At 32.8% G+C, this 21997-nt stretch overlaps 1 protein-coding gene across 10 annotated transcripts in view; it reads left to right on the top strand.

Moving 5' to 3' along the window:
- Window positions 1–21997, top strand: part of LOC142343200 (glycine receptor subunit alpha-2-like) — a 206738-nt gene that overhangs the window by 154844 nt on the left and 29897 nt on the right. For all 10 annotated transcript variants that reach the window (XM_075394938.1, XM_075394936.1, XM_075394939.1 and 7 more), the window contains one exon: window positions 11213–11280. In XM_075394938.1, coding sequence (XP_075251053.1) covers window positions 11213–11280 — 68 coding nt within the window. The remainder of the gene's footprint in view (window positions 1–11212; window positions 11281–21997) is intronic.

Genomic DNA, 21997 nt, shown 5'->3' with positions numbered 1-21997 from the left:
AGAGTCTTGTTAATGTTATTAAGTGCTCATTGGATTATGCAAAGTTTTCCTGGTTAGAATTTATAAGATAATTAAGATATCCCTTTTTAATTATATTGGATTGTTGGGATCGTAAAACATTTCAACTTAGTGATTTGCCAAATTCGTCGCTCATCAATTAATGATACTGAAATTATTGATTGATGGCTATTAATCTACCGAACACCTTGTCTATCCATAAGCATCTAAACCATTTTATATTGTTGCAAAAAAGCAATTCGAGCTGATCAAGTTTTTCAAGAGAGTATATATAATTTATACAGTTCAAATGTAAAATTTTCGTACTGAAGACAAGAGTTGGACCACTGCTTATATACTTGAAATGAGTTAAATATCAGAAAAATCGGTCACTGTAACCAAATATTTTCAATTAAAACTGGCAAGAAAGAAGTTCAGGAAGCTCTTTTTCATTTCAAGAAATATGACATAGACAATCGTATAAGAGTTGGAACAAGATACCAATGTATAGAACTTACATCGAACAAACGAACGAGTGATATAGATAGAAAGAATTTTTTTTGCTCTTTTTACTCGTCCCTTGTCTGCCGGTCACCATTTTATTCCAAAAATTTTCAAAGAAAGACTGCAAATCCTAAAACCGTTTTATTTAATAGGTTTCAGATTTAGTCTTTCTCGACATAATATTTAACGAACTCTTTCCGCCCACTCTCGGATTGGTAGAACGTATTGAAACGGTATATATCGGAGAAATAGCGGTTGTTTTTTGCTTTGTAACATCATCTGGCTCAGAATAAGATGTTAGAAAAAAAGGTACTGTGACGGTGAAATAAGCGGGCGAGCAAAAAGGAAGTGCGTGCAAATTTTTATCACCCTTAAGTGTGTTCAGCATTCCCAGCAGTGAAGAAGTAACGCCTAGGGTTGGTCACTTTCACTGCTCAAACCAAGTCACAAGTATTAAGGCGCTGTTCAGCAGGTGTCTGCAACCAAGACGGTGGGCTCGGCGCAGGTACTTACTCCTTAATCCAGAGTCATCAAATAGCATTTGAGTGCCGTTGCTTGCCAGCGTAACACCCGCGGTGGTTGAATTTGTGAACTCCGACTATTGACGTAAATGTGGTTTCTTGGTTGCATGTTATTTAATGAAAATGTCATAACAAATTCGACCAGATAGCTTGGGAAGTTTTATTTATAGCAATGTTCAAGTTCGCTTGAATTGTTCGATTAGCCAATGGACTGGCTAACATTGTTTTACTTCTCAGAGTTCTACTGTCTGGGATTTTGCAAAAAACAAAAAAACTTTGTTTCCTGGCATTTGTCTTATCATTACTTTTTTTGCATCTAGCTTCACTTACTATAGTTTTGAGGGAAAAAGGATATGATAACGCCCGAACGCACACTGATTAACAAAGAGTTATAGAATATAGTCAAGTGTTGAATATAGTTAAGAGCTCTTTGAAATTAAAACCCAAGTCATTCCAATTTCTTACTCTAGTTAATTCTTTTTCACTGATGTACCTAGGTTCTTTTGTTGCTATTTGTTGACAAGTAGTAACCAATTTTTTTAAAATTTCCAATTTCGTTAAAACCAATTTCCTTAACCAATTTTTTGTTAAAAATCGCATTGTATTTTAAAAGTTGTAAAAAAATAGGTTTTACGAAACAGAATCTTGTAGATAGCTGTTAGTACATTCGCAATTGTTTGTGTAGTGTTTTATTAAGTGGTGGTGCCATTTTTGTTAAGTTTTACACTAGATCACCTGGGTTTTTATGAGTTGCGCTAGAGAAATCAATTGAGTTTTAATCGTGTGCGCTTGTGTGTGTGTGTGTGTGTGTGTATGTGTGTGTGTGTGTCCGTGTGTGTGTGTGTATGTGTGTGTGTGTGTGTGTGTGTGTGTGTGTGTGTGGGTGTGTGTGTTTGTGGATATATGTGTGTAAATGTATGGGTGTGTGCGTTTGTGTGTTTGTTCTTTGTTTGTGTTAATTATTACGAGTGATGGGCGATTCAACAAAATAAATTCTCTATTCTTTGATGGGCCGTCCACACTTAGCGAGACTTAAATAGCTTTAGTGATGGATGTATGAAGAGTAAACTCTGTTTGTTTGCTGAAGAAAGGGCACCGAAGGAGACTGACATAATACACTGCTCCATTTAATTTTGGAGCAATTTTTTTTCTCTACAACTTTCACAATCAACTTACACTCTTTTGTGAAGTATTTCCGAAAAATAAGTTCATGAGTTATCGGATTTTTGGTTTCCTTCAACGTTATGGAACGCTTCCAGACTTATTATCGACGGACAATCTATCTGATTTATTATAACAAGGTTTAAAATTAAATGTTTAATGTTTGAATGTCAAGTTTTAGTTTTAATATTAGAAGGGTTTCGTTCTTGTTGTTTAAAGCCTGACTATGTTTCTGTAACAAGTAGACAAAATAACTTCTATCTTTATTGTAATACTTTCTAATGAGTTGTGTCAAAATCTGTAAAACAATGTTTTGTGTCCCATTAGTAGCCAGTTTAAGAGTTCAAAAACAACTTTACAAGTTTTAAACCAAAATCACCAATTTAAATTTTTGTATACATGACAGATTTGCACTTGTTTAGCTCAGAATAAACAATGCACTCCAATCATAAGCCTGCTCTAAAAACAGTTGTTTACTTTCAAAGTGGTCAAATCTAGCGATGGTATGAAATCATAACTTATCTGCCCTTTCATAATGCGTAAATGATTTTACAATTAAAGCAAGACTTTAAGCAGTTTTAAAGTCAATCTTTTGTACTTCAAAAGTTTGTTAACTCGTTATGAATAATATTATTATAACTACGATAAACTGTGTCATATTATTTAGTTTAACATGTCCAAGCGATTTAGATTGTATGTGTGATATGCTAATAAATCAGACTGAAATGTTTAATTTTGCAAGATATGAAAATTTAACTTAAAACAGACAAAAATTTGACATTTTAAGCTGGGCTGTCATTTATTCTCTGATCTTAGCATTTAAGACCATATATCTCTTGTCGGATTTTCTAACTCTCTCCGGTCAAAATATGAAGGATTGATTCTTTAAGGATTGATTCCTGTTTAAACAAAGTTTGTTTATTTACTTTGCAGTCTGAAAATGAAGTTTCTTTTCTTACTCACTTATAAAGGTATCGCAGAAACTAAGACACCTGTAATTTTTCTCGGAATACATTTTATTTTCAATATTCGGTCTTCAGCAGTGTGACGATGCAAAGAAAACAGACAGTTGGAAACCTCTGCACATAATAAACAGATGCACTTGTTTATAAAAGAGACTTATAATTTCTGCGTAGAATGCAGATGTAACAAGCTCTTAGAGAACGGAAACCTCAAATGTTACTTGAAAGAACGAGGTCTAATTTGTACTCTTTGCTTCGAAAAATGTCGATTGGGATTAAAAAATGTTTGTGGAAATTTATATTTTTAATGATCTTATCGAAAAACTTAGATAGTATTTTTTTTATTTCCGTGATCGTCAATCGTGCATGCAACTTTACAAGGGCGAAATAATTGCTCCTAAGTTGCCTTCTTTTAATTTTAAGGGAAATGAATTCAATTTCAGGCCGGTAACCAGAAGAGAACTATACAAAGTTATTGACAAACTACCAACACAAAAATCAGCTGGACCAAGGTATATACCATCTTGGGCATTGAAAGATTGTAAGTTGTCCATTGGAACCCATTTACAGTTTGCTATTATTGAGTGTATAAACGCAAACACATTCCCTGAAATTTTAAAGGAAGCCTATGTCACTCCCATCTATAAAAAAGGAGACAGGCATAACCCTGAAAACTATCGACCAATATCGGTCACTCCAACGTTAACAAAAATTTTTGAAAGACTACTCTTGGAGCAAATGTCGGAACATTTAGATATGAATAAAATAATTAACAAAAATCAATTTGGTTTCCAAAAACAAAAGTCATGTCTTAAAACAATAATCGCAATGACAGAGAAAATAAATCATTATGTTGAAGAAAAAGATATAGTCTTAACAATATTTTTGGATTTAGCTAAAGCTTTTAACTCAATATCCTTGGACATTTTTGTTCAAAAAATTGAAAAATATGGTTTTGGAGAAAACGCAAGAGTCTTATTGAATTCGTTTCTAATTAACAGGAAACAGTGTGTTAGAAACGGATTAGTTGAATCCGACTGGACAATTATAAATCATGGTGTTCCACAAGGTACTGTACTAGGACCACCAGTATTCATACTTTATGTAAATGACTTCGGTGAGGAAATAGGGAAAAGTTCGAATGTTTTACAATTTGCAGATGACACAGCAATTTTTTGTCATGAAAAAATGAACAGTGTTTAGAAGCAAAGGCTAAAAAAATATTGATGGAAACTGAACAATATATGAAACAAAACAAGTTAACTCTAAATGAAGGGAAAACAGAAATAATGGTTTTCAAAAATGAGAAGTTACAAACTGTCAATTGCGTTGAATTTAATAGTCATTCATTAAAACCAGCAGATGAAGTCAGATACTTAGGTGTAATTCTTGACAAAGAGTTGACATACTAAAAACAACTTAATAATGTGATCAGTAAAATGGCTTTAGCTATCAGATCATTTTATTTGGTACGCAATCAAATACCTTTAAAGGCTCGAATAAATCTCTTTAGATCACTTGTTTTTATCGCATTTAGAATTTAGTGCAATATTTTTTCAAAGTTTGCCTTGCTACTCGATTGACAGAATAAACAAACAAATTAGATGGGGCATAAAAGTTTGCTTTTTTCGAACAAAATATGACAGTGCTCATAAACTACTTCTTGAAGATAAAATACTTCCCGCAGAACTTCAAATAGCAAAAACTTCATTAAATAGACTTTTCGATATTGTCCAACAAACAAACATACAAGACCAAAAAAATTCAGAGTAATCGGAGACGTTGAAATTAAAGTTAATAATCGTACATATGATTTTTCTATCACAACAAAATGTAAATCAAAATGGAGTCAAAATTCAATTATAAGAAACTTTGTTCGGAAATGGAATAAACTTCCAAGAGCTCTAAGAAAGGAAAAATCAAAGAAAAAATTTAAAAAAGAATTAAAGGAAGAGATGCAAAAAAGACACAAATGAGTTTCAATGGACAAAAAATTGAAGGCTTTAAAAGTTTATTTTTATAAAATAATTCACGAGAACTAGAAACAGAACCTTAGTTTTTTATTATTATTATTTTGTTTAGTTATTCATGGGAAAGATATAGTATGTTTGATTTATAATATTACAACATGTAACTTTAACCTTGGGGTTATTCGAATTTACATGTTTGAGAGTTAAAAAAAATACAGTAGGATGAACAAAAAACTAAGTGCTGCGGAATACGTGTATACTTTATACGTGTAATTTTATCACTCTCAGATTCGCAAAGGATTCTTAAATCCCTTCCCATTGAAGAAACTTAGTTATCGCAAGAATAGCAGGACGTAGAGATAAGTAACCATATTTAGTTTTGGCAGAGTTAGTTTAATTAACATACTTCATCATTGTCTTTTCTTGATCCTGCGTCGAACAATAAAAAATTTCGGTACAGGATCTAGGGTTCTGGTGTAAACTTATATGTACTTTGGTCCCGAGCCGTCACTTTCTTTAATATCGATGGAAAATCAGCGGATTAATTTTGGATTAGTTGAGAATATTTGAGGATTAAAAATCAAAGATGAACCAGAGTGGTCTAATTCTCTCGTCTGAGGAATATTCATGTACTCGAACATCTAAATTTTGGCCTTTGTTGAACTTCAATTTTACTTCTAATTACTCCAAATTCAGTCAAAACAGGGATAGTTTGCAATGAATTTTTTTACATAATATATTTACTTTTTGTACATTAATATGGAAAATTGATGCTAGATAGAGTTTGACGGAACTGTTTCTGTTCAAACAAAGTTTGTTGTTTTCATTACCATTTGAGAATGACCTAATGCTGGTACGCGGACGTCATTTTATTTTTTTCTACCCGGGGGGGGGGGGGGGGGGCAGTTTCAGTTGGATGACAAAGGTTCTTTTTCAGAGCACTTTTTTTAACCTGTTGATTGAAAATTGTAGTTGTTTAATGGATATCTTCGATCCTATTACGCGCATTCTCAATTCTCCTTCGCTAATTCCTTGTTTTTACATTGACTAAGTACTCTGTCTTATCCTATTAGAAACTTTCCCCTTTTGCATAATAAATCATATTTTCGGTCATATTTCTCTTGTTACTATAATCCCCCCGAGGAATGAACGCTTTTCAATTACTACGATCTTACCCTGCGGTGGGGAGGGCGTGGGATAATGCAAGAAAGTATGGAGTCAGAGGGAGGGGTAGGGGGGAGGAGGAGGAGGGTGTTTTTAATACCTCACAGAACAAACATACTCCATGTTTTAACCTCACACCCAACAGTCAATAATTGCGATGATAATATGTGATGAAGCTAATTTGTGTTATGGGTATTTAGAACAGCTTTAGGTGACAGAAAAGTAGCGCTTAGATCCGGGCAGGTGTGGATAGCTGTGTAAAGGGGAGTTCTTTGATCCCTGGTCGGGATTGGTTCACGCTCTTTAGCGTACCGAAGGCGATTGTTGTTGGATATTTGCTTGTGTGTTTTCACATGTCTTATACTCTTCCATTAATATTTCCAGCGTGTGAAGTGAAATCAAATACCTTCAGGTCTTAATACATTGCTATGTATTACGTTGTAATGTATTGTAGATGCTAGTGATGCGTATATGTTTTTTTATTTTGATTTCGTGTCCATGAAAGTATTGGATTAATTGTGGGAGTAATTTGAGGTAGTGGATGAATTCCAGGAGTTGTTTTAGATGACCTCTTAAAATGTGAAATACTATCCAGCTAACTTGGGGAAAGCTTGGGTAGTATGAGTGATCTAATTACGCTGGGTGTATTCCTCTAGGCGGGCTACGAACTTATACGAGTATCATAGACATTTTAGGAGACATCACTTAGGCACGCCAATTGACCTATATGATGTTGAAAACAAAGATGTTGACGTCAAAATTTATATTTTATGTGAACAAAAAAATAGATATGTACTTGGAAAAGTCATTCTTCTCATTATTAACATTCATCTGAAATTTTGCAGACCAAAATTGTACCAGAATTAAGCAATTTCAGTTTATTCTATCCAGGTAACTGACTTAGGAGGTTATAACGATATTGATATGAGTATCATTCTTTTGTCAAGAGACATCAGTTCGTTTGACAGTTCGTTTGACCTCATTGTTGGTCTCTCTTTAAGTCCCCAGGAGAAATTTTCTAAGTTCTTCCATTGGATTGAATCGTTTTTTACAGGATATTGAAAAAAGCTTTTTTCAAGCTGGATTGTTCTCGCAAAATCTTGCAAAAACTTTTGTAATTGCTCTTAAACACTTTTCGAGAACATTGCTAATGCTTTTATAGTCTGATAATTTTAGGGGTTGCGTTGTGTTGTTCGCATGCGTTTTTAAGCAGCATTTGAAATGAGAAGAAATTGTTTTCTGATGTTTGCCGAACGCTTTCTAAAAATTATAAGGATGTTAATTTTCTATGCAATCTTGGAATCTTGGACTTTTCATGGAAGTTTTGAAAACCAACTTACAGTTTTTTTTTTAAAAAAAAGCCGGTTAAGCACACTAGCAAATGATTTGAATTCTTCGGCGCCGCAAAGATTTTTTACACTAAATATATTTTTCCACTTTTATTTTGCAACCCCTTAAGTCAGGATGACAAATGATTTTCGTTGAGCGATAAACTAATGGGATGGCAGGAAAATTACCGTAACAAACGTCTCGCAATTTTTAAAGCAATTTAGTAGTTTTTTAGCAAACTGATTATTGGTCAGTTTTTTTAATAAAAACTTTAAAAATAGCGTTGAAGGCGAATTCTTATAGCAAAAATTGATTAAATGTCAAAATTCTGGCCTGGAAACCAAAATGAAAATAAAATTAGAATATTATGAAAACGTATCCTCCAATATTTGGCAACTTCCTTAAATATCAAAACAAATTACTGCTCAAACCTAGGCTTACTAATCAAGGCTATCAAAGAAATATAAATTTTAACTTTTGAATTTGAGACCCGTTTTTTCAAAAAAAAACAGCTGACTACTCAACAATTGGTTATTTTCGTAAAAACTCAGAGTGTCGTTTTTTAATTGCTCTCAAACGAAGTTTGTAGCAATTATATTAGTCCTGTCGGTCTTTTTTTAATGCGATTTTTCGTTTGACGAGTTTTTCATCTGACGCATTTGACTTTTCGTCGTCAAAAACGGGATAAACAGGTAGCACCCGGTGGGCATTAAGTGCTCTTAGAGCCTTTCAGCTCACTAGTCTTCAAGTATGCGATTCACAAAATATATTTTGGAGACTTAAAATTATGGTGCGAATGGCGATTCTTAGAGATTGACTCCCCCCACAGTAGCCCCCCCCCATTGTTGCCACCCCGTCAGCCCCCGGTGCACCCCCCGCTGCGCCCACTTACGCTCCTTCAATTAAGCTGAAGCTAGCTTCACTAAACCGTGCCTAGCTACTGACGAAGCCAAACGCTCGCCGGTCGTTTGAGAGCAATTCACTAGACGTTAGTCGGTTATGTTTTATTACGTCAATGAAAATATGAAGATAGTTCTCATGCTCAGAGATTCAATATTGAAATATAATGTGTGAGGTTATTGGGTTGAGACACCAAGTGCAAAGTCTTTATTAGTGGTCATAAAACGGGGTTGTGATTTCTCCAAAAATAGAGCACGTATCTTCTTGAACCATTTTTTGTTATCTTCTGATATCTCAGAGAACTTAAAAATAACCATTTTGCTTAAAATGATTTTATTGATTTATTGATTCTATATAGTCACGGTGACTATCAATGATATATGATCAGAGATAGCAGTAAAATATTCCTTTTCAGGGTTTTTATATTATGAGGCCAAAAGGAAGTTAAAAATACGTTTCCATTTTAAGTTAATTTGAAAACAAAAGTACATGTCTGAGAGCCACTATCATATTGGAATCTATTCTATTTTACATAAGAGTAGAAACAAGCCAAATTAATTTGATGCAATTTGAGCTGAGGCCGCCCTTGAAAGTTTATTACCACTATTTTACATCGCAGACAAAACATTGTGACACAACGCCAGCCATCGATACTGATGGACATTTAAAAGACGATTATAAAAGTGATAGAAAACGTTTTAAACGCACAATGGCAAGCCACTGAAATTTAATTAAATTGGTTTCCAATTTTCTCAATTTACAAATTTTTAGATCACCTAACTGCAAAGAGCACTTTTCATACAAAGTTCACATACACATAACAACAACTGTGCTGACAATATAAATTTATTGGATTGAAATACCAGATTGCTTCAAACGAAAAGGCTATTGTCAATATTCTGTTTTCCTCAAAAATTTTTAGCAAAAATCCATATTATTTAGCCATTTTTGATCGGAAAAAACCGTCACTTTTTATAACGCTAGCTATCATCATTGTATAGTTATTTTGGGAGTGTATGGTTCACTAAAAAGTCAAAGTATTTAAATTTCTTGGCTCTTTAGAATCCTTAACAGAACAAAAGGAAATAAAAATTTAACGCAGCAAAAAGAAGTAATTTTTCAGACACTCCTATTCGTCTGCAGATTGAGTTTTTAAAATAATTTTGTGTCTTGAGAAAATTGAAAATTGACCAGAAATAAATGCGATAGAATTTGTTCCCTGTAGATTACCAAAGTTTAATATTAGATTTTTAGATAGGATACTGGACAAATTTCAGAGAAAGAAATTGGTTTGGATTTTTTTAATATTGCGAACCAAAGAAACAATCTTTAAATGTTGCAATTTTAATTTTTTTTTCAAATATTTGGCATGTTTCCCAATTTTCGTCCCTTTTTGGCAAACAAGATTCTTTAACTTGTGCTTGGGTTAACGGGTATGTTTATCGGATGAAACTTGGCCTTCATGATGAAAGCTTCTAGAGGTTTAGCAAGGATTTTAGTTTTGTTTAGTTGGTTTGATTTTAGTTTTTCAACTTTTGATTTTGTTTTTCTTTTCGGCGGCCGTTGTTCAACTGATCTTCTGGTCAGGTAAAGTAGTTCTAAGTTTTCCATTCAATTCTTTGAATTGTTTTTCAGGACTTGTCCTGCTATGTTTTTTTAAAGAAAAAATTGTTCTTTTTGAGAAAACTATTATTTTTAGAGTGATTTTATTCACATATTGATTTTATAAGATAGCCTTCCAGGAGGATCTATTGAAGTCAAAGTTTGTTTTATTCAATATGCTGTTAATATAAGTTTCTCAAATGTTTGAAAACTTCACACTTTTCACGTTTCTGAACTAAAAAGAGATAATTTAAAGTCTATAGGCACCTCCAAATCCATAGGAAAAATTTAATTTAATGAAATATTTACAAGTTTTGAATTAAACTTATCACGTTTCGGTAAGCAAAACTCAACAAAAGAAAATGAAGCATTAGAAACTGCTAGAATTTTTATATTCACATTTTTCTGATTTTTTTTCTAAAACATGAAACAATAGCTAGCTTCGGGTCTGAATATGCCTAAGAATTAATTAACAATATGCCTAAAAATATGCCTAAGAATTAATTAACAGGGGACTGGTATTGTGACTTCATAAAAAAGCTTCTTGATTGGAACTTTCTTAAAATGCACGATACCAGTCCTCCTTGCTATAATTTTCGAATGGTGTAAATAAAGGACAAGTAGCCATCGGCCGATTATGATGCTACACTGGTCGAGAAATAATAGAATCACAATTTGAATGAGCAAATTAGAGCAGAGCTCGGTTATATCCATCTCTTGATCTTGCCGGACAACCTTCTATCCTGCAAGATCGTGCAAATTTTCAGTAGAAGAATCTAGCAAGGTACAAGATAATTTTTGATCACGAATGGGAAAAACAAACAATCAACATTACAACTAGTTTGGTTCACACACGCTAATGAAATAAAATTTTAACTACGGGGAAGGACAAAGATCCGCAAAGTTCACATTTCTCGAAATATAAGCTTAAACTTGTCCTCTAGTCAAACTTGGTCAGCCACAAAAAAAACGATTTTCGGTTGATACTATTCATTGAATTCATAACTAGTTTGAGAGAGAATGTCTTTTTTCTAAATAAGACATCACTCATTTGGTATTTTAGCATTTTAGTATTTGAAGTATTTATGGTTGTATATTTTAGGTGACCCGGTGGCGGTGAATGTTACCATGAACATAGACAGTATTGGCCCAATATCAGAAGTCAACATGGTTAGTTAACAAAAACAACAACGAACAAACAACAGCAACCAGCACATTTGTGCAGCATGAATCAAAACTATATTGAATAAACATTATAAAAAATTATAACGTACCGGAATAATTAATAGAGTAGAGGTTACTGAACTTGGACAATCACGCTAACAGTAAAATGAGTGGAAAAATCTCCCAATCCCCACAGAATATCATCAACCATAAATTTTTCTAGTGGCTTAAATGGTATTTACAAATTTTTATGGTTATTCCCACCTCTTAGTGAGCTACACAGATCATGTTCCATGCAAAAACGCATTTATGTTTACACAGTAATGTCAAGCAAACAATTATATCGCAAAAAAGGAACGTTTCCGTGAAAATTTAGTCTGGGCTAACTCAGTGACGTCATTTAGGTATACTGAGCAAAAGGAAGCTTAAAATAATATCGAGATGTACTGATTCTGAACTGAATTTGTTTTTACTATTGAAAAAAGCTGGCTCAACGCTGAAATTCTCCGAATAAACTCAAGTCCGAATAAAGCGTAGAAGACGTTGCGAAAGAGAACGGATTATTTCTAGAGTAATCGGAGTTAATTTTTTACAACAGTAGATGAACGTTTTCGGGTTACAATTTAAAATTAAAATTAATTAATTTAGAATTTTTACAGAAAAATAAATCTCAGCATTGGTATTCTTTGATGGGAAGTTGTGAGCGAACTTTTTCAACAAGCAATCTTTTCGGTTTTGTATCTGAGTTGTTTACATATTTTTTCTCTACGAAAAAGAGTTTAAAATTGCAATATTGATTTTCGAATATTAAAAATTTGAATTGTATTAGAACCGGTTTGGCTTTAGATTTCCTTATCTAGCTTTCGCAATTTTTTGTCTGCTCTCAATGGAGCAGTCTATTGTTTTTGAAAAAAACAAAGATGTTCGGTAATGTGTATTCGCACATATTGTTCCGAAATCGCACATCCACGTTTTGAATTAATTGTCTGCTAATTGAGGACGAGACAAAAATAAATCGAACGAAAAAATGTTAAATAATAGCAAACATTACTTACGACCAAAACTCGTTGTCTCTAAATGAATTAGATAAAATTTGAACTGAACAGATTAGTCCGTACTTCAATATATAATCATTAGATAAGACATGAGACCTGTTAGCAATGAGACTCGGTACCAGGCCGACAAAAAAGATCAAAAAAGGCGAAGTTCAAAAATACATTTCTGTATTTGAAAACAACCAATTTCAAATTGATTAAAACTAATACGTATCAATTCAACTCTTTAAGAAGTTTAAATTAAACCTCACCGGGAGCTTTTGAGACTCTTCGCATTCCATAAAATATCAAATAACTACAAAGAGAAAGGCAAATTTGAAAAAATAGTTAAAATTAAGTTAGTATCAACCGTTAAAACCAAAAGATGTACGTTGAGAACATTAAATCTCTTCAGTTATACTCTTTTTCACGCCAATTGGGCCACCACATAATGTGGCAGGGAAACAAAAAGCTTAGAAGTGGACAAACATCAAAAAATCAAACTTTTCCCTATAAAAATGCATTGTACCAAAGCCAAGAAACAATTAGTTGAAAGCAAACACTATAAAAAGTTGATCTTGGTTCAACAGAAAAAAAATGAGACCTGTTGTTTCAGGCAAAAAGATACAAAATTGGCAGAAATAAGGTAAAAGTGATAGAGCTTAAATATTCGGTGATCTCTTTAAAACAAATATTTTCAAAACAAACCACAAACTTTCACAAGTTAAAAATTAAAAACAAATTGACTTGCATTTGCTCGGAGCCAGTTGTTTTTGTCCTTAGTGAGACCAAATCAAAAGACCACAAAAACAACAATAACGGACAGAACCTAAAATTTGCAAAGAATTTATCGAAATCACTGTGTTGAAGTCATTAAAACTCAAAGACCACGAAAACTCCGAAAAACTTTAAATTGACAAATAGATTTTGAATTTTATGGTTTGGTTGGTTTTGATCTTAACTGGACCATTTTTTAAGGCATCTTTGTAAAAAAGACAACAAAAGGAACCACAAATATTGACCAGTATCCGAAACTCATGCAATTCTTATGAGACCACATTTGTAAGCTCTACGGACATAAGTCAAAGCATAAATAATAACACGAAGGTTGTTTGGATCAACGGAAAAAAGATGAGTAAATAAACACATTGTCAAATCCATAACAACTTGATCTGCAAATAATCGGGCCGTGACTTAAAAACATTTTGCGTCAATAGTGAACATGAAAACTCAAAAATGCAAAAAAATATCGAAAAGGGCGGCTCTTCAAAAAAATCTGAACAATTGTAGATTGTAAGAACCAAAGTTGAGTCCAAACCTAGCATCATTTTTGTTGCGCGTCCATCAAAAACCAATTTTAAAATGTGTTGTCCAAATAGATCAGTTAGCAAATGAAATTTTTCATTAATTGAAAATTAAATGATGCATTTAGTATGGTTTAATTTTACAAAAAAACAGCAAAATTTTATTTCGATTAGACTTCTATAGGAAACGAAAGTACATCTAGTTTTAAAATGTAGTTTCTTGAGATTGTAACATCAAATTTTAGGTCTCTACTTCCGGCATATTTAAACTGCTTAAACAAGTGGGATATAAAAGCATATTTGGAGCCATTTTTGATTTAAAAAAGTCTGAGACTCGAAAAATTTGGCAATATTATTAACTAAAAAACTCGCATAAAACCAATTTGCAAGCTTTCCTTGTCCTTAAAACTAAAACCAATAACATTGTCGTAAAAACTGTTAACACATTTTTGCAAAATCGACGAAACTTTGGTCAAAATACGCAAAATGTTAATAAAAACATTGGATTTTCCGCTACTATTTACAAATTTTTAAACCTCGATAACTCCCTGTAAAAAACAAAAATAGAAAAACAATTTTCCATATTCTACGCAGGACGGGAACTTTCTAATGATACCAGTCTTATTTCTCTTCAATGATTATGTCGATCGGCCAAAATAACTCATTTGAGTATATAGTTCCTCCCCCCACAAGTGCGTTGGAACAATAAAAGTCGCATTAATTTGTGCTTTGACTTTTTCGGGAAAACACAAAAATTATATTTTTATCGTAGCATTGTAGAATGATCAATAAAGTTGAACGTTAGCGCCGGTATAGTTATTTAGCGAACGTTTTTAAGTACTTTTGGATCTATTTTTTGTTCTTGTGATGCTGTATGTACAATGCATTATATTCGACGCGATGTAAGACTTAAGGATAATAACATACTCAAGCAGAAAGTTATGAAATCAAGCAGAACCTCCTTCGGAGTTTTTTTAATTCTAAAATTTTATAGAAAATAAATACTTTTAATTTGCAAACTCGTGGGTTCAAAAGACACAATTTGTTCACCCTATATATCTTTAATACTATTATATAAATTCCCATTTCTAAAGCACTACAGTGGCGCCTGAATCTGTCGGAACAACTCACAATTCCCTTTGTTGGGAAAATATTTCATTAACAACTGTATTGGAATCTTATATTTGTTTGTTTATTTTTGCTCTGGCAAACAAAGGCATTCGTTGCCAAAGTAAACAACACATTATAAATCTATTGAGCATTGTTTGTTTATCAATTGAATTGGTCTTGAGGGGATGATTTGATGGTAAATTGACGGCACTTTAGTCTGGAATTTTTTATTAATTTTCCCATTTCTTTCTTCCGTATCTTATTGAATCGCAATATGCAATAGATTATGTTTCATTAGATTCAATTTGAGATAAAAATGGATTAATAAAAATAAAAATTATTTTTTTAATCATCAAATTTTGTTGTTCGATCTTCAAGGATAAGTTACAAAATTCAAATGCTCTAAAAGATAAAAGTAGGCGACATCAACATTGAAAACTAATGGAAAAAGTACTCCTGAAAAGCAAAGTTGTAACATTTTATGATTCGATTAGAAAACTAATCAAGGTGATAAAATTGTGGATAAAATTCCTAATTGGTACTTAAAGCGTAGTTTACGACTTTAAACGACAGAACATAAACGACTTTTCAATTCTTTTTAGCAAGGAAAGAGTTGTTGTCCTCGTGAAAAAGTTCTCAATGTTGGTTTTTCATCATTAAATCAACCGCAACATTATCTAAACATTTTTGAGAGACCCCGGAGGTTGGTGGCAGGGAAAAAAGAGCTAAATCGGGCTAAAAACTTTCGGTTTTTCGTTGGATAGCCAGTACTCTGTTCATTTCCTAATTTACACAGGCTAGTCTTAATTTTAGAGTAAAATTTATCGCATTAAAAACAATATGATCAACGTAACGCCGGCATAAAGGGCTTGCTTCATATGCAATTCGAACTTGAACTCAAGCGCTTGTAACATCTAATTTGATGAGCAGGGCGTAACCACTAAATTAAGCGGGCTTTGTGGTTATTACCTATAACCTGGATGATGTACAAAGAGCTTGAATATTACTTTCATTTTAATTACCAATTACAAACTACAAAAGTATGATATTGTGCCGCTCAGACCTCATTTAGGCCCATGGGTAGTTTGTGGGGTAGACCTGAGTTAACGCAATGACCTCAATTTACGGATCTTTTCTGCTAGAGCCCCCCCCCGCTTAGTTAGGCACCCCCCATTTATAAATGTTTAAACATATTGTTAAAGCTAGTAATCTTATACGTGAACATATACGAACAATATGCATTTACTAAAAGCTAGCACAGCAAAGGTTTGAAAGTATTACGTATGCAACCAAAATTTGTTGCATATAACGTAAGCATCAATAAAAATTTCTGTATTAGATCATTTTTGGTGTTATTGGCTACAATAAGGGCTTGATTTTTTAAAAATTTTTAAGGAAACTATTCTAAAAGTGCCTTCAATCTACCTATACACTCTTGTTTCAATGAAATGCAAATATCGCTCTTACAATTCGCGAAAACTTAGATTTTGGGGGGTGCAAACTTAACGGCTATATAAGGCTGGGGGGGCGCTAGCAGAAAAGATCCCAATTTACTTATAATGAAGATTAATTCAGCATAAAAATCCTATAATGCCCACAAATTAGATGTTAAACGCTCGCGTTGAAATTCGAATCGCATATGAAGCACATCTTATATGCGGGATATACGTTGAACATACTGTTTATCACTTGATATGTTATGGAAACATCACACAGTTACGTTGTTACTTGATGTTTCAGAACTGAACTTTAATTTTACCTTTGCAATGTGTTGGTTCTACACTGAAAAGCTTCAAGACTTAAGTCTGTAACGCAAATTAGGTATTTTGTCATATTTGAATTTCAATGCACCATCCTCAAAATGGGAGATCAGGAAATGTTATCAAATTTTTGTAAACAACTGTGGAAACGATCATTAGGAAATTTTCTCCCGACAATTCGTCAATTGGTATTTAAAAAATATTCACCCATTTTATTGGTGGACAAGACTTCAATATTTTGACAGAATTTTGTTTATAACCAAATTGAATAGCTCCCACCAAAACATAGATAAAAAACGTCTAGCCAAAAAAAAAATTTGTAAAGGAAGCAATTAACAAAGTAGAATTGGCATCTCTTTGTAGATAATTTGCTCTAAAAAATTATTATTACTGTTTTGAACAATGTTCATCTCAAAAATATACTTTTGAACAACAATTCATGTCAATAGTTACACCTCTGAAAATAATGGTCTCTGTTATTGCTTGATTTTCAGCGGGATTGAACTTGAACTTTGGGTCGATGATTTTTAGTTCGAACAGTCAATGGCTGACAGTTTTGCGATAAAAACACAGAAAAGTAGTTGTTTTTTTTGGTTTTTTTTCTGGTTTTAGTCGCACAGCCATTTTCTGATAGTCCTTTATAGAAATAAGTTTTGTTAACAGAAGAATTGTTGGCGATTCATAGTAACAACTCAAGTAATCATTGCCATCACGAAAAAACGACAATAAAAAATTTTCTAAACTATACGTTTTCATTATTTTCAATGTTGACACACTGCCCTATTTGTCTCATTTTGGTGTTGACCAATGGTGGGATTTTTGATGACTATGAATGTCTTTCATGACGTTGTCTATCTTGAAAGATCTTGCAAAAATAAGGATTTTATTTCGAGATATTATAAGGCGACGAATATATCGCAAGATTATTTCACTTTTGTTGCGTGCTTTCGATGCAATAAATTGATTCAGCAAGTAAAAGCCGAGCAGAAAGAAAACGATTTACAGAAGAAACGAAACAAAGCGAAACAAAGCAGTTGCTCTTTCTTGCTCTTTTTATGCCATTCAAAATCTTTGAAATTCACGTTGCTTTATTATCAAAATGGCCAACCAAGAGAACTTTACTACAGGAAATATTTCCGAACTGAAACAAATTATTGAAAAACTTACAAATACTGTAACAAAGCAAAACCTAGTCATACAAAATCTTACGGATCGTCTCGAAAAACTTGAGAATAACCAAATTACTTCAGAAAACAACATTTATCAGTTAGAAAAACGATTAACAGCAGTAGAAAGATATCAAAACAGACCGTTTCTTATTTTTACTAACATCGACATCCCAGCTGATGGTAATGTACTCGCACCAATTTTACAAATAGTAAACAACATCTTACAGGTTAGTTTGAATCCCGACGAAATCTCGATTGCCCACCCACTAAAAAATGGAAACATTGCGCCTATTATTGTTCAATTTTTGTATTTGCAACAGAGGGACAAAATTCTGAAACGTGCTTCATGGTTAAGAGGTATGAGAAATTCGATGGGGAATCCTATTTTCATTCATGAACGACTGGCGAAAAAGGATTTTATCATTGAAAAAAAGCTCGAGAACTGGAAATTCACTATAAGATTAAGAAATCACACTTATGGGCTTTTGATGGTGAAAGATATCAACCAGTTGATGACATCAGCGAGCTACCGGATTATCAAAGGAGACAACAAAAGAGTTTGCAAACTGTACAAAATGGTACTCCATTCATGAATAACAAAAAAACCTATGCTTTTTTGCCTGATATGGACGCAACAAACAATGGAAATGATATAACAATGAACAAAAAATAAAATATGTACGGTGTTTCATTTCAGCAAAACAAAAGTTATGCATCGAAAAACTAACATTCACAGTCTTGCTTGTTAATATCCGGTCTCTAAACAAACACCTTGAGGAACTTCAGGTTTTTTTGCAAACATTTGAGTCCCTACCAACTGTGATTTGCCTTGTTGAAACTTGGATACAAGAGGGTTCTCACGAAGAACATTTCAATATATCAGGTTATCAGAAAATAATTGCTAAAAACAGGGTGGGAATTGGTGGAGGAGTAGCCATGTTTTGCAGGGAGGATATTCTTCTGTTAGATAGCTTTCCAACGAACTATGATGAGAGCCTAGGTATAAAAATTAGAACAAATAACGAAAAATATACTTTGATTACATACTATGTTCCCCCTGGGTTCAATAAAAATCAGTTCTTGACTGAATTCGACAGCTATCTTGAGACTATGGTGGATGCGAACCAAAATCTTATTATATGTGGAGACTTCAATGTAGATCAGCTATCTCTGACTCCAATAAAAAAGCGATTTGAAGATGTTATCTCTAGTAACAGTATAAACCTAATGGATTCGGGTATAACTAGAGAAACGTCGACAACAAAATCATCCCTGGATTTATTTCTGACAAATATCAACAAAAATCTATGCATAGTAAATTCTATCAGTTACGACATCACAGATCATTATCCAGTATTTTTCAGTTTAACAAAAAGTATGATTAAACCCAAGATAAAAACATCTAAACGTCGCAGTATGTCTGCCTTCAACAACAAAATATTGTTTGAAAAATACAAAAAAGAACTGGAAAACAATTTAATCATATTTCAGAACAACAATACGGATCAATCTTTCAACACATTTTGTAAATGTTTACATTTTGTAGTCGACAAACACCAGCCTTTGGTTGAAATAAAACAAAAGAAAAATAGGAATCAATGGGTCACAAATCGAATAAAAAATCTTTTTGCGAAGAGAAACAATGCAAGAACAAAATGGTTGAGAACACAAAACAACATCAATAAAAATAGATATCTTCAACTGAAAAGCAAGAGCACTCAAATCATGAACGACTCAAAAAAACTTTTCATACAAAACAAAAATCAAAATTGTGGTAGGGACTCAAGGAAAATGTACAAAATCATAAACAAATTGATAGGCAGGAACAGAAGAAGTGATGTGAGTTATAACCTTGTTTTCAATAATATTGGAACTGATGACCCCAGTAGCATAGCTGATTAATTCAATGAACATTTTGTAAATGTTGCAGATGAAATAGTAAGCAAATTACCTCAAATAAGCTTTCCTTCATCTAATTATGCTGAAGAACAATCTATGATGCTACATGAAACAAATTTAGTAGAAATGCTTTCACAAATAGCCAGTCTACAAAATTCTTTTGCGCATGGTGTGGATCTGATCACTAACACCTTCATTAAGAGATTTGATAGAACTTTAGCCCCATTTTTAGTTAATTACATCAACGAATCTTTTTTGAGCGGAGTTTTCCCAAATAGCCTAAAACGAGCAACTATCCAACCGCATTTCAAAACGGGATCAAAAACTGATGCCAATAACTATCGACCAATTTTGATTTCGCCGTCTTTTGGAAAAGTATTTGAAAAAATTATGAAAATAAAAATTCTCAACTACATAGAGAAATTCAAAATTCTTGGTGAAAATCAGTTTGGTTTCCGTAATCGGAGATCAACAGTTGATGCACTCGTAAATGTAGTGCAAAACATAAAGTTGGAAAAAGAAAAAGGGAACAATAGCACCACGGTCTTCCTAGATTTGAAAAAGGCATTCGACACTGTTAATCACTCGCTGCTGTTGAAAAAATTAGAAAACTTTGGAATTAGGGGTCAGGTTTTAAGCTGGTTTTCTTCATATCTCAAATCAAGAACACAGTGTGTTATATGGAAAAATAGAATATCGAAAGAACTATTAGTACAAAATGGAGTTCCTCAAGGTTCTGTTCTGGGTCCTGTATTATTTATACTGTACTTTAATGACTTTGTGGACGCTTGTAAATTATCCACTCCGTATTTTTTTGCCGATGATACCAGCCTCCTTTTCAAAAGCAGACCAACCTATGAAGAATTAATTACTGAATTTCATTCAGTTTCACATTGGCTACATCAAAATAAATTGGATTTAAACGAGTCAAAAACTTTTGTAATGAATTTTTTTGAAACTAAAGCAAACACAATTATTCAAAATTGCCCAGTTCAGAAGTGCAATACCTACAAATATCTAGGAGTAATTTTAGACGCAAATTTAACTTTCGAAAAACATTTGGAATCCATTTGTTTAAAATTAAAGAAGTGGATCGGAATAATTGCAAGGCTAAGGAGAACTTGCAGTCGCAACACCGTTTTGATGTTCTACAAAACTACAGTGGTACCAATTTTTGAGTATGGACTTCTTATTTATGGTGGAACAAGGTTGAATAGGCTTCAAAAAATTGAACGGTTACAAAAGAAAATTTTGAGAATTGTCTTTAGAAAGAAACCAAGTGACTCCATCTTTGATACTTTATTCGAGTTCAAAATTTTGACAATTTGTGAATTGTACATAAAACATCTGCTTTCATTCAGCCTTAAATCATACTTTGGGTTACATTCAAACAAAATGATGAATGAGATTTTGACCGCAAATCAAAATTTTTCGTACAATACTCGCTCGAAAACCACTCGCAATATACAAACAAAAACGTCAAAACGAATTTCAACTCGGACATCTCTGGGTTATCGCGGTAGAATTTTGATAAATTTTCTACTGAAACAAAAAATACTACCTCAGCTTGAACAGGAGACCATGTCCTGTATAAAAGTTAAAAAACTAGTCAATGCACTTCAACATAGCTTGATCATCCAAAACGATACGTTAAAAAAACTTGTTTTTAAATAAAATCGGGGCGCTTAATTAAGATACGTTAGTATTTGCAAGCGTCCACTCCTGATGAAATTTTGGATTTATGGATTTTTCATAGTGGATTCTGCTGTGTCCACAACTTCTGCGTGCTTTATAAATTAACAGGAGAAATTCAAATTCAAATTCAAATTCAAGAAAGAAAACGAAACAATATGAAAGCCGTGAAAAATGAAAACAAAAATTTACTTTCAGCAAGTGAATTTTGAGCTTTGAAAAGAAGAAAATCTGAATTTTAGTCAAATGGAAAATATTTTAAATGATTCGAGCTGTTCATTTTTCTCGGGTTTTATACAAGAATTTGTTTGATCTACTTGTCCGTTTTTTGCTTTGCGGTATTGAGGTTTATATCTTTCCCAATCTTCTGCACTCCTTTTTAATTCTTTACTTTCACGAAATGTCATTGTGGTTAAATACATAGATTATTTCCATTTAAATAGCTTTAAATTCGGTTGTAAGCGCTATATGAAACCTATGTTGGCTGTATATGCAGGCCATTATGAAAAAATTATTGAAAACATTACTTTTTTTCGCATGTTGATCATTCGTAAAACTGTTGAGATAATTTTCAGTTTTGCAAAAACAATTGCTATGTTACAAGATCTTAGAAGATGATTTTTTATCTGGTAAAGTTTGATTTTCTAAAAAAAATCTTCAGATTTAAAGAGTACAATTGATAGGCTCTTGGGACAAGACATTTTTGTCTGAAATACTCTTTAAAACAATTTTTTTTTAAAAAAAAACTTCTGTAT

The sequence above is a fragment of the Convolutriloba macropyga genome, chromosome 7, assembly GCF_964194025.1.
Source record: "Convolutriloba macropyga chromosome 7, txConMacr16.3, whole genome shotgun sequence".
Taxonomy (NCBI): Eukaryota; Metazoa; Xenacoelomorpha; order Acoela; family Convolutidae; genus Convolutriloba; species Convolutriloba macropyga.
The sequence above is the reverse complement of the archived record's forward strand: the minus strand, read 5'-3'. Positions and strand labels throughout refer to the sequence as shown.